General features: G+C 35.5%; 1 protein-coding gene across 2 annotated transcripts in view; it reads right to left on the bottom strand.

Moving 5' to 3' along the window:
- Positions 1–864: 864 nt before the first annotated feature.
- Positions 865–11,782, bottom strand: part of ATG5 (autophagy related 5) — a 122,553-nt gene continuing 111,635 nt past the window's right edge. For both annotated transcript variants that reach the window (XM_027603294.1, XM_027603295.1), the window contains one exon: positions 865–1,643. In XM_027603294.1, coding sequence (XP_027459095.1) covers positions 1,507–1,643 — 137 coding nt within the window. In that variant the 3' untranslated portion in view covers positions 865–1,506. The remainder of the gene's footprint in view (positions 1,644–11,782) is intronic.

Here is an 11,782-nt window from a genome sequence, read left to right as displayed (position 1 = left end):
GACATTTGCCAATTATGTCGAATTTTCTCACGTTGGTACCCTGTTTCTCTTTTTGATTGGGGCTTATCCATTCCATTCCAGAATATCTGATCTTTGACTAACTTTATCTCGTTCTGTGAATAAATATACTATTGTTAATCAGTGGAAATCACAAAAGGAAAAAGGAAGCAGTGAGCACAAGCAGGATCTCACTTCGACATTTGTACAATTTTTATAAGAAAAACATTCATTTTTATTATGGAATCTAAAACCATTATTGTATGATACTATGTCTTTTAGCATATTCAAATGGGTCGACATTCCATGTGGACAGCAAGCTAGCTCACAAGAAACAGTGTGATGCACAAATATATTCAGCTGGTAGAACCCCAGCAGCATGGTAATAAAGTGCAGCAAAAACATCCTTATACTGAGTAAGAACTCCAGGAACCTCTGAATATTTTTGGTAAAGTTGAGGAAAAGCTACTACAGTCAGGAGATTGGTAATCTTTAGACTTCAAAGACTGGCTGCCCGGGGCCATAGTGAAATATTAGACCTGAAGCCAATGAAAACCACTAGCTTAGAAAGGACTGGATTTTCCCAAAAAAGCAAAATTATCTTATACAGATGCTTAGCATACTATGATTTGACAGGTTTACAGTGATAAAACAGCAAAGATAAATGATAACATTCATACCTTTAGCATGTAAAGAACACAGACTTAAAAATTGGCAGCAAGAAATTCTACGACAGCTCCTGAGACAAGTTATCCTACGTCCTCCATCTACTCCACGTCAATGACGACCCACCTGAATGGTAACACAGAGTAAAAACAGTGATCTAGTGTATGTGAGTCAGAAAGTACTGGAAAAGTGACAAAATCGTATGTTATTAAATGACAAAACATATTTAGAGGCTTTATTTAAAAATCTCTCACTGTTCATTATCAAAGTTACAAGATTGTTTGCATACCAATAGACAGACTGTAAACATAGGAAATTTTCATTAAGGAAAGATGGGTTTACTGTAATTGGATCTTTTACAAAAAATTGCTGCAAGTTATTGATAACAGAATTTCTCTTTTACTTTCTTAAGTCTAATTCTCTAGAAAATTAAACCAATGTTTCCACTCCCTCGAGCTCAAGTTCAATCATGGTCACCTTAGGAAATACCCCTGTTTATTTGTTAATCAGAAATACAAATCAAGTGGCACATATTTCCATTTTCTTCTTAGGCCAAAGGTTTCGGCTTCATTATATTTTACAAGAAAACAGAAGACTTGCAGTGGTCCTGTGAAGTCTTTCATGTCGCAGCTGAGGTTTAATGACGGCAGTGGAGGAAAGCAGTGGTGATGCAAAGTAAGACCAGCCCAAGTGCCCTTATCTGACATGGAATCATCTTCCTGTTTGGCTTGTAGTAGTGTTTCTGGTCAGGTTGCCTCCACCAAACCTGATTGAAGCAGAAGGGTGACATGCTCTGGTAAATCCTGTTTAAGGGTGATTCCGTTCAGGCACAGAGTTGATCCTTCAGTCTGTTGGTTGTGGGATGATACTAATATGAAGAAAATTATCTGGGTAGCTCAGATGTTCACTCAGCCACTGCAGAGGTGTTTCCAACATTGGCTCAATTCCATGAATCATCACTTGATTCTTTTTTTCTCCATCTATTCCAAGAAAGAAATCCAACAGTAATGAGGAAGGGTCAAGATAGAAGAAAAAATAATCTGTTGCCTTTTGAGAATCCTCCGTGAGGTAAATGGGTTTAACAGCTTTAACAGGTTAAACCTGGTCTGTCTCCTGAGCAGGAAATGTGGACATGGAGAAAGTTCAAATGTTGCAATATGTATCAGCCAAAACAGAAACCTGAGGGTTGCAATGAATTCTGATAAAAATTCTGTTGCCATATGTGAAAGTATTCATTCTTTCTTAATTACTGTGCTTACCTAAGATTGACGTTAATGAAACTATAGTGGAGAAAACAGCCCATTGTACCCACTGACCAAAATTTATTTTAGTTACACATTAAAAACTGTACTATATGGTTATTAAATATGACAGGTATATGAAGTAGGTCAACACATATTTAAAATATTTAAAATAGAAATATGACTAGAAATCATCAAAAATAAGATCAGTGTTTAGGAAGATGTTTAATGAAACAGATGGGAGCTGTAGGTTAATTTTCAATCAAGTTGTTCAAATATATATCAGAAAGTTTTAAGAGACACGGAGTTACAGTTCTAATGAGAAGGAACTAAGTCTGACTCAGGATTCCTGTTTTAGAGTCACAAAAACTGATTGATTTCTGTTAACACCCATTTGCTAATTAAAAGAGTGCTGCAATTCACATTTTTCTTTCAAATTCAAATTTTACTACAGATTTAAGGTGAATTGTATGTCTTTTATGATTCTGATATGATGTACTAACAACTTTTACAGTAAACAGCAGTTCCCTCTTAACCATTTCTTTGGTTGTTATAAGAAAACAAAGAAAGCAAAACCAAATTCCTTTTCTGAAAGCAAAACAGAACCTTCAAGAAACTTTGTGTCACTCCTCCAGCACACTTCTTGGTTTGTCTCTCTTAATCTCTCCAAAATACAATGTCTAAACGTCTCAGCTTCCTGGAGACAAGGAATGAAACAGAGCTCATGGAACTGTACAAGAGGGAAATACCCTCCTTCCCCCCTTTCTTCTCTGTTTGTCCCTCGTGCTCTAATGCCCAGGCAAGATGGGCTGATGAGGTATGGTGAAAATGGCGTGGCTGGCACCTGAAACAAGAGACCCTTTTAAAGAAGTATTTAAACTCCCCCTTAGAGGCAGCACAAGTCCTGGGAGGTGACAGTCAATAGACTGACAATAAGAGAAGATACAGAGAATTGATGAAATGATGCCAAATATACAAAGCTAATAAACACACTCTCAATCCCAAACATGAGCAGAAGTCCCAAAACAAATCCCTGAATCACTGCTGTACTTTAAAACCATTCTGGAAAAAGACATGGCCTCCTAATACTTCTCCCCTAAAAAAATGCTTTCAGGTTTTGATTTTTCTGACAATCTTTGTTGTATCTACACATACTTTTTACACAGCTGCAATCACAGTGCTAATACAATGACTAATTTTCATAATGATGGGAATCATCTATAAATAAAAGATTAAGCAATATACAGAAGACTATAGAAAGCATGGTATTCATACTCTGAGAATATTTTAAATTGTTGGTATTCAAATGGGTAAACCCTCAGCTATCTGGAATGATTCATTCTTTGTTAAGTTCTAGATTGCCAAGGTTTCACTGCATTAAATCTTTCTTAGAATATTTGAAAACACTTCCGGTATAGTTCTCTTCATATTCTTATGTATACTTCTTTGAAATATTTTAATATTCTCAGAATCTTCCTCCTACTTAGCACTGAGTCAAAAAATGAAAAAGCAGTGGTATAAGAGTTCCTTATCTGTAAAATTTTTCCTTAAGCCAGAGCTACCTTTGGATACTTTGAAATAGAGTATAAGAAACAAGTCTCAACTCAAGATCCAAAATATTGTTCCTAAAGCAATATTTAAATGTGAGAGCAAATACAGTATGGCATACAATCCACTCATGCATAGTGTGTTTGAAAGTCAAAAGACCAACGCTGTTACAAAAGGATCGATGGGAGTCTGAGTTGTACAATATAAGGTGGAGAACATAAGCACTATTCAAATACCTTGTAAAACAAACCTAACAAATCATGTTATCAGAGACCTGAACAGGCAGCACTGATTCTCTGGTTTAAATTGGGGCCACTTCTAATATGTAACATAAAAGTGTCACTAAACTCAGATGATTATGGAAATGCATCTAGGACTGTCATATTCCCCAAAACAACAGTTTAAGATCTTAAATATATATTTTGTCACTGCCTACATTTATCCAATACTTCACCGTGTATATTTATCTTTCTTGTTTTCAAACTTGCCCCATTAACACAACTGCCACCAGAGGAATACTTAGAATGGAATAGCAGTTCCCTTGAACTCTTAACTAAAGTTTCCCTCTTACCCATCACTATATCCCCAGTGCCTAGCATGGTGCCCAACACCTAGTAATCAGTCAATGTTTTTAGAGCTTGGATAATCTTGTTGCTGGTAGAAAACACCACCAGAAGACATGACCAAACTGTGCAGAGAAGAGTTTCTGATGGCTGGCACTACTAAGTAGAAGAGCTCTACCTATAAAGACTGTTTTGGTTATTAAAATAGTAAAAAGTCAAAATGTTTCCAGATAAGCCAAGAAGTATACATGCTATCACCTGAACTCATGCTACCATAAAGAACAAGAGAGCATGACTAGACATTTTGGTGATAACAGAACAGAATGAAGCAGTGAAGAACTGGCAAGATGTTTCTTGTTTTCCTAAGAGTAGAAAGGAAACACTTGATGATATTGTTAAAGTAAATCATGTTTTTGGTAAATATGTTTTTGTGTTTCAGAATGGGAATCTAGAATTTAATACTTGGGAATTAGAAATATATCACTACAAATCAAATGACTCAGGAGAAGAATGTTATACCAAACCTCACCCACTTAGATTTTTTTAAAAAGGTAGCATGATGCTTTAAAAGTAGGCAAACATTTGAGACAGTAATCAAGTGAACTTGTTCTATATGAAATTCTCTCATACAGAGCACTTTTGGGGAGTAACTCTCGTTTTGATATAATTTCAAACTCCTGGAAAAGTTGCAAGAGTAGTACAAGGAATTCCCCTTCACCCAGATTGATCAACTGCTTACATTTTGCCCCATTTGTCTTATCATTCTGTATGTATACAATTATTTTCTGAATCATATGAGAGTAAATTAGAAATATTGAGCCCTTTCCCCCTAAATGTTAGTGTGTACTTGCTAATAATATTCTTTTACATAACATAGTACAGTCATCAAAATAAAAAAATTAACCGATATAATACTACTGTGTAACCATTTCAAATTTTATCAACTATCCCAATTATTTCTCTCACCTAGCTAGGATCCAGTCCAGGAATCACACATGCATTTAATAGTAGATAGTTTTTGCTTTTCTTAACCTTGACAACTTTGAAAAGCACATGTCATTATTTTGTAAAATGTCCACGTAGCAATTTTTAAACCTAATTATTTTAATTCATCTTGTAAATATGAGGATCATCATTCATAAATACTTTGGGTTTATAAATTAAGGAAAGCACAGAAAAATAAAATCAGAGACACTATTTTCATTAGGTAGAGGAGGAATTCAACTTACTTTAAGAGTTAGATATTAAATCCAAGAAAATCATATATCAACACAAAGAATATAATAAAATTTCACTTCTGGGGCACCTTGGTGGCTCAATCATTAAGTGTCTGCCTTTGGCTCAGGTCATGATCCCAGGGTCCTGGGATCGTGCCCCACATTGGGCTCCCCGCTCAGCGGGAAGCCTGCTTCTCCCTCTCCCACTCCCCCTGCTTGTGTTCCCTTTCTCGCTTGTCTCTCTCTCTGTCAAATAAATAAATAAAATCTAAAAAAAAAAAATTCATTTCTTATATTTATCTTACTTATAAATCTAAGGATTCTAAAAGAAGATAAAAATGTAAATATATCACATAATTTTGTATTATCACCAACAGCCTAACAAAAACAAACCCAATTCTTAACTAGCATCTACTTTAAAGAGAACATTTTTAGAGCTGTGTGACATTTTAAGAAAAATATATTCAGACAGATGTTGGTTGTATGATTAGAACGGTAAAGAATTACATATGGAAGTAAAAAGAAAATTTGCATTAGCCACACAAATCATTAATGAAAATTATGAACTTAAAACAATGGTAACTTATGTATATATACAAAAATGATGCCTATATACAGGTGTGTGTATATACAAAATATACACTATGACTATAATGATATACATAATATAAATGAGACATAAGGGCACCTGGGAGGCTCAGTCGGTTGAGCATCCAACTCTTGATTTTGGCTCAGGTCATGATCTCAGAGTCGTGAGACTGAGCCTCGGGTGTCAAGCTCCATGCTGGGGGTGTGGAGCCTCCTTGGGATTCTCTCTCTCTCTCCCCCCACCCCCTGTCAAAATAAATGAAATTTAAAAAATAAAAAGATTAAAAAATAATAAAAAGATTTAAAATATATATATAAATGAGCCAGAAAGGAACAAGGGCCAATTCTGCACTGTTGGTTAACAAGGTGCTACTGGAAGATGAATTGGGAGGCAGGCAAGCTGAATTCCCCTTCTGGTAATGAAGGACTCTTGAGTAGGCCTCAGATCTCTTTCAGGGTGTCTCCTTATATATAAAATGAAGAAGTCTGTGTAGATCCATGGTTTGCAAATCTGACTGATGATCAGAATCATTTGGGAAATTTAAAAAAATATATAAGCTGGGCCCCTCTCCAAACCTTCTGAATCAAACTCTGGGATAAATGTTCCCTTAAATAAATCTTATGATAATAAGGGTGTAGAATTTGCCCTTAAATAAAATCTTACGCAGAAACCCGGTATATAATACAGGGGAGGGCGGGGCAGCTTTGGCTGATGTAGGATTGCGCATCTCCCAAATCCTGCTGCTTGCTGACTTACAACCCATGGTTAATTCCTGATATGACTCCATGGGTCAGTTTGTAAACCATGCTCTAGAATAGAGGATCACTAACATGTCTTACAGTTCTAGTATGAGTCTTTTATGCTTAAACAGCAAAATATTTCAGAGTTCAAACTAGCATAATTCACTAGTTTTGAATTCTTAGGCAAATCATTTAATCTTCTGAGTCTCAGCTTCCTCCTCTCATAGTGTGGATAAAGAATTCCAATCTCCAGGGTTGCGTGGAGATTGAGATATCCAAGTAGAGCACTTAGCACACAGCCTAACACAAGGCTTGGACCCAGTAGGAACCCAGTGAAATTACTGACTTTCTTCCCCACTCCTCCCTCCTGCTCACTCCCCTAAAACACAAGAGTGTTGAAAATCTTACAGAGTAAGTAAAGACAAAAGACTAGTTTTTAAAAGATCATGGTTTAGTAACAAAAAGTAAACACTCATTGTAACTCTTTTCCTGTAATACGAAGTTATGGGAATAAGGTAATTCTTTCAGTACTAAGAGGTATCAAAAGATATATAAAAACCATGGATTCAATTACATGATTAGCACGCAAAGGGCTGTGAGAATTTGGCCTAATGTTAATATACACTCTGAATTATTCAGTCCCATTATTATGCAGTCCCATACATTTTATGATGTGCTAAAAAAAAAGAAAGATTACAACAAAAACCCGAACACTCAATTATTATGCAAACAACAGAATGAATGACAGTTTAAAAAATTCCTTAAGCACTGTAAACCCTCTGAATTAAATTAGTAGTGTTCTCAACATGTATATTTAGTAAAGCATATCACTGACAAATCAAATGAGCCCTACTGTATTACTGTTATGTTATTTAATAGACTTCAGGTAACGTTCTTATTTTTTTATTTTTATTTTTTAAGAGGCAAAAATTCAGGTAGGGGGGAAAAAACTTTACAAAAAAATCTTTGTTATATATCTAAAAATATATCATTATTTGAGAAATGACAATATGAGAGGAATCTCTGCCTTTTAGAGATTTCTATTAGCAATGGCTCAAATCTTCCCCATCTCGATCTGCATTTTAGTCCTTATATTTTGGTCAATTTTCTGTAAGGAGTATGACCTAAATGTCTTTAAAAATAGGTTAGCTGAGAAGGTTAGCTGAGATTCTAGAGAGATCCATGGGTTTCATTTTTACTTTTAACTAGTATACTAAATATGTATATCTCCTTGAATTTAAAGGAAGCTAAAGAAATGGATGTTATATCCTCAAAGGTAAATGCTTTAATCAGAAAATTTCAGTTTAATTTTCTTAGCTCCTACTTGTGAACATGGAATAGAAGAAATCTAAGGCTAAATGCTGTAACCATTATGTTTAGCTTTGTGGTTTCACATTTGTATTTTATAATTCAGCAAAAAACAACTTGATTTGTTATCTTGGAATGTGTGATGCTGAAGATAAAACTTTGGAAAAATACTTAATACTTCTGAAAAAGTTTTAAACAAATGAAGAGATGAGCTTTTGGATTACCACTAGTCTGAACAATTGTGTTCTGTCTGACAAATTCTTTAACCTCTGATATGTTCATTAGTAAACGCCAACTAATTGAATCCATCGACATGAAAAACCACAGGCAGAAATCTGAAGTGCATACATCATGCTGAAGGATTTTGACTCAGCCTCAGCAGTAATAGTCAGTGAGGTCAGGTCAAAGAGGGTTAAACCAAGCCAGGATATAGCCAAAGGAATACATCAAACGCTGATTTTAAAAGGGCAATTAATCTTAGACAGAAATGCTTCCTGGGGAATGAGATCTCAATCTTAAGAGCACACTACATGATGTAGTAGTAAAAATGAACATATACAAGCTTACAGAGCTTTTATCCTATGATCACAAACAGAAGGAGAGTGCTGTTTATCAGAGAAATATAAACCCATTTAAAAATACTTACATTAACTTCTTCCGGATCTATACTCACTTAGCAGTACAGGTCTTAATGAACATATAATATCACAGTTAATATATGCCACATATCTCCTTCCATGTGTAATTTTTATATTTTATATATTTTAAAAATTATTTCTGCCCCAAACAGTCCCAGAACATTCTTAACAAGATTTTCAAAACATGTCCATGTTAATTTTTTCATGGACTTCTGCTTATAATCCATAAACCAAACTTTACACAAAAATAAATTTGCTAGATAATTAAAAGAAAAGTGCATTAACTTAAGAGACTGTTAAGACCATCTTAAACTGATTAAAAGCCTCCTGGTAATTAGATAAAAATTTGATAAAAGTTAGAAATTTAAACTTATTCTTTTAAACTCAAAAAACAAAACAAAACTTTGAAAATATAGGTTCAAATGTTTTTGATCTGCTTTCATAAAATGACCCAGTATAATTCTAGTTGAGTGTAACAGGGACCATTAATATTTGTCAAGTATGAATTACAAGATAGTTCATTGTTTTATTTAAAATGTAAACAATAATTACACTGTTTATATATGGTTCAAGTAAGGTCTCACAAGACTGTTTTAATGAAGAGATGACTAGCTTTTAATCACCTGCATGTGTTATTATTTTGTTAAGGGAATTTTATTTTCTAGTGTTAAAGATGAAATTGTGCAAGTGTCTACACCCACTTTTTAAAAAGTCAGGTTAATTCATTTAACTTCTTGAGATTTAGATAAAGAACAATAATTGAGAGGAAATCAGAGGCATCTTCTTTTTTTTTTTTTTAAAGATTTTATTTATTTATTTGACAGAGAGAGAGACACAGCGAGAGAGGGAACACGAGCAGGGGGAGCGGGAGAGGGAGAAGCAGGCTGCCCGCCGAGCAGGGAGCCCGATGCGGGGCTCGATCCCAGGACCCTGGGATCGTGACCTGAGCCGAAGGCAGACGCTTAACGGCTGAGCCACCCAGGCGCCCCCAGAGGCATCTTCTGACAGGTACAGTAATCTCATCTCCACTCAGGGAGAATAAGGAAAATTAAGTTTATTATTTCTTTGACTTCAGAAAAGATATATGTAATGGACTAAGTCATTAACAGATTCTGTATCACCAAGATGCGTCCATACTGTCCATGTGGTGGAAAAAGCACAAAGATGGAGGGAGAGTGAAAACAGTCAAGGCAAAGAATTTCCCTCATTTCAGTTTAGAATTTGATGGCAGAAAAGAAACTGTGACTATCAAGCTTAAACTGAGCCTAACAAATTGCTTCTGTCCAAACTTGAGTACAGATTTTTGCCCATGAGGGCTGTATTTAAAAGAGCTTCTTGAACTCCCATTGTGAATGCACTACGTCACTCTTTCACATAAAATCTGCATCCAGTGAGGGAGAGAGAACAATGAAGAGCAGGGAATGTCAGGACAAGACTGAAAGGGCTAGTGACCAGTGACCCAGGCCCACAGACGAGACCAGACTCACAGTATCTCAGCAGAGCTATGAATGAGCCTTCAATGATTACTTGTGATTCGCTGAAACTTCGAATAAATGTGGGAACTACTGCTTAGGGTCTTCAATGAAAAACTTTCACCAACAGCAACACTTTCAGACCCCCCTACCTTTAGATTTTTACATTAAATATATTTTAACAAGTGCATGATAATTGAGCTGGCTGCAATGATTAAGTAGATGCCCTAGCTTCTTTCTTGCCAGAGCCAGATTTCGAGCATATTCTAATCATTTATTAAAAAAAAAAAAAAGTAAAAATCAGTGGCAGAGAACTCTTGCCATAATCTGATATATAAGCAGTTACAATGTCAGTTTACATTTAAAGTTCATCATAAATTTATACCTTCTGTGCATACATCAAATATCAAGTACCTGTCTTTGCAGAGTGGGATTATCAAGAAACAAGAAAAAACTGCTTCTAACTCTACTTTGTACATTTCTTATGCGTACAGTTATTTGGAAAAAGAAATTTAAAAAACTGCAGGAAAAAGATGTTAACTGTAAAACCCTGGAAAAATATGATTATGAAATCTCACTTCAACAAATTCATTGTTTAAGCCCTGTAACCATCCTATGAGGCTGGTAGCAGGATCTATCATCCGTATTTTACAAAATAAGAAACCTGGATCCATTAAAAAAAAAAGAAAGAAAGAAAAAACAAACAACTAAATGACCTTCCAAATCAGTGTGAAGGTAAAAGGGATATTACAATGAAAACAAATTCTAAATGAGTGAAAAAAGAAGTACTGAAATTGTAAAACCTATTATTCTTACTCCTAAACCCTCGTTCTGATGAAGTTTGGGGGTTTGTAGGTTTTAGGTTTCTGTGGCATGAATTTGAGAACTGAAATACCACCTCTTTTGGAGGGGGTCAACATTAGCATGCTGACGGAAGTGACTACTGCTGGCTCAAACCTCAAATCACAAGGTATCAATCAACCAGCTTTAATTCTAACACTCAAAGGGTCTGCCTCATATGAATAACATGAGATTTTGATGTTTCTTTTCTCTAACTGCTCTATATCTGAAAAAAATTATAACATCAAACAGTGAATTCAGTTTATAAACATCCTAATCTTAGGTTACAGAGCAAAGGAGAAAAAACGGTGAATGCACCATCTTCCTTTACTTTTTGTAAAAAACTATTTTGCTGTTTCTCATAAAAATAAAGCAATATAACTTTTTAAAGATTTTATTTATTTGAGAGAGAGTATGAGCAGGGGGAGTGGCAGAGGGAGAGGGAGAAGCAGACTCCCCGCTCAGCAGGGAGTCGGAAGTGGGGGTCTGATCCCAGGACCTGGGGATCATGATTGAGCCAAAGGCAGACACTTAACCTTAACCGACTAAGCCACCCAGACACCCCTAAAGCAATATAATTTTTAAGTTAGACTACCTAAATGGGGTATAATTACCCCTAACCCTAGTTGTTAACATTATCTTCCAATGTACTAACCAAGCAAACAGTCAATCACTTAGCTCCTCAGTGCTTTTCCCACATTTCTGATGTCACTGAAAATTTTCTTCACATTTATGGGAGAGAAGCAGAAAAATGTGGCTAGTCCCTCAGTAAACAGAGTAGGGAAATTTTAGACGAGCATTTTTGACCAGGTATTACCTCTAGCAACCAGCCCCAGGTAGCTGGTGAAGGATTCTACTTCTGTGGTGCTCCTGCAGTATATCTGACCTGGTCTCTCCTTTTCATCTAATTTCTGCTCATCTTTTAAGACAGCTCAGTCCTCACTACCTCATCCAGAACAGATA

The sequence above is a fragment of the Zalophus californianus genome, chromosome 7 (genome assembly GCF_009762305.2).
Source record: "Zalophus californianus isolate mZalCal1 chromosome 7, mZalCal1.pri.v2, whole genome shotgun sequence".
Taxonomy (NCBI): Eukaryota; Metazoa; Chordata; class Mammalia; order Carnivora; family Otariidae; genus Zalophus; species Zalophus californianus.
This window is presented reverse-complemented; position numbering and strand designations above follow the sequence as displayed.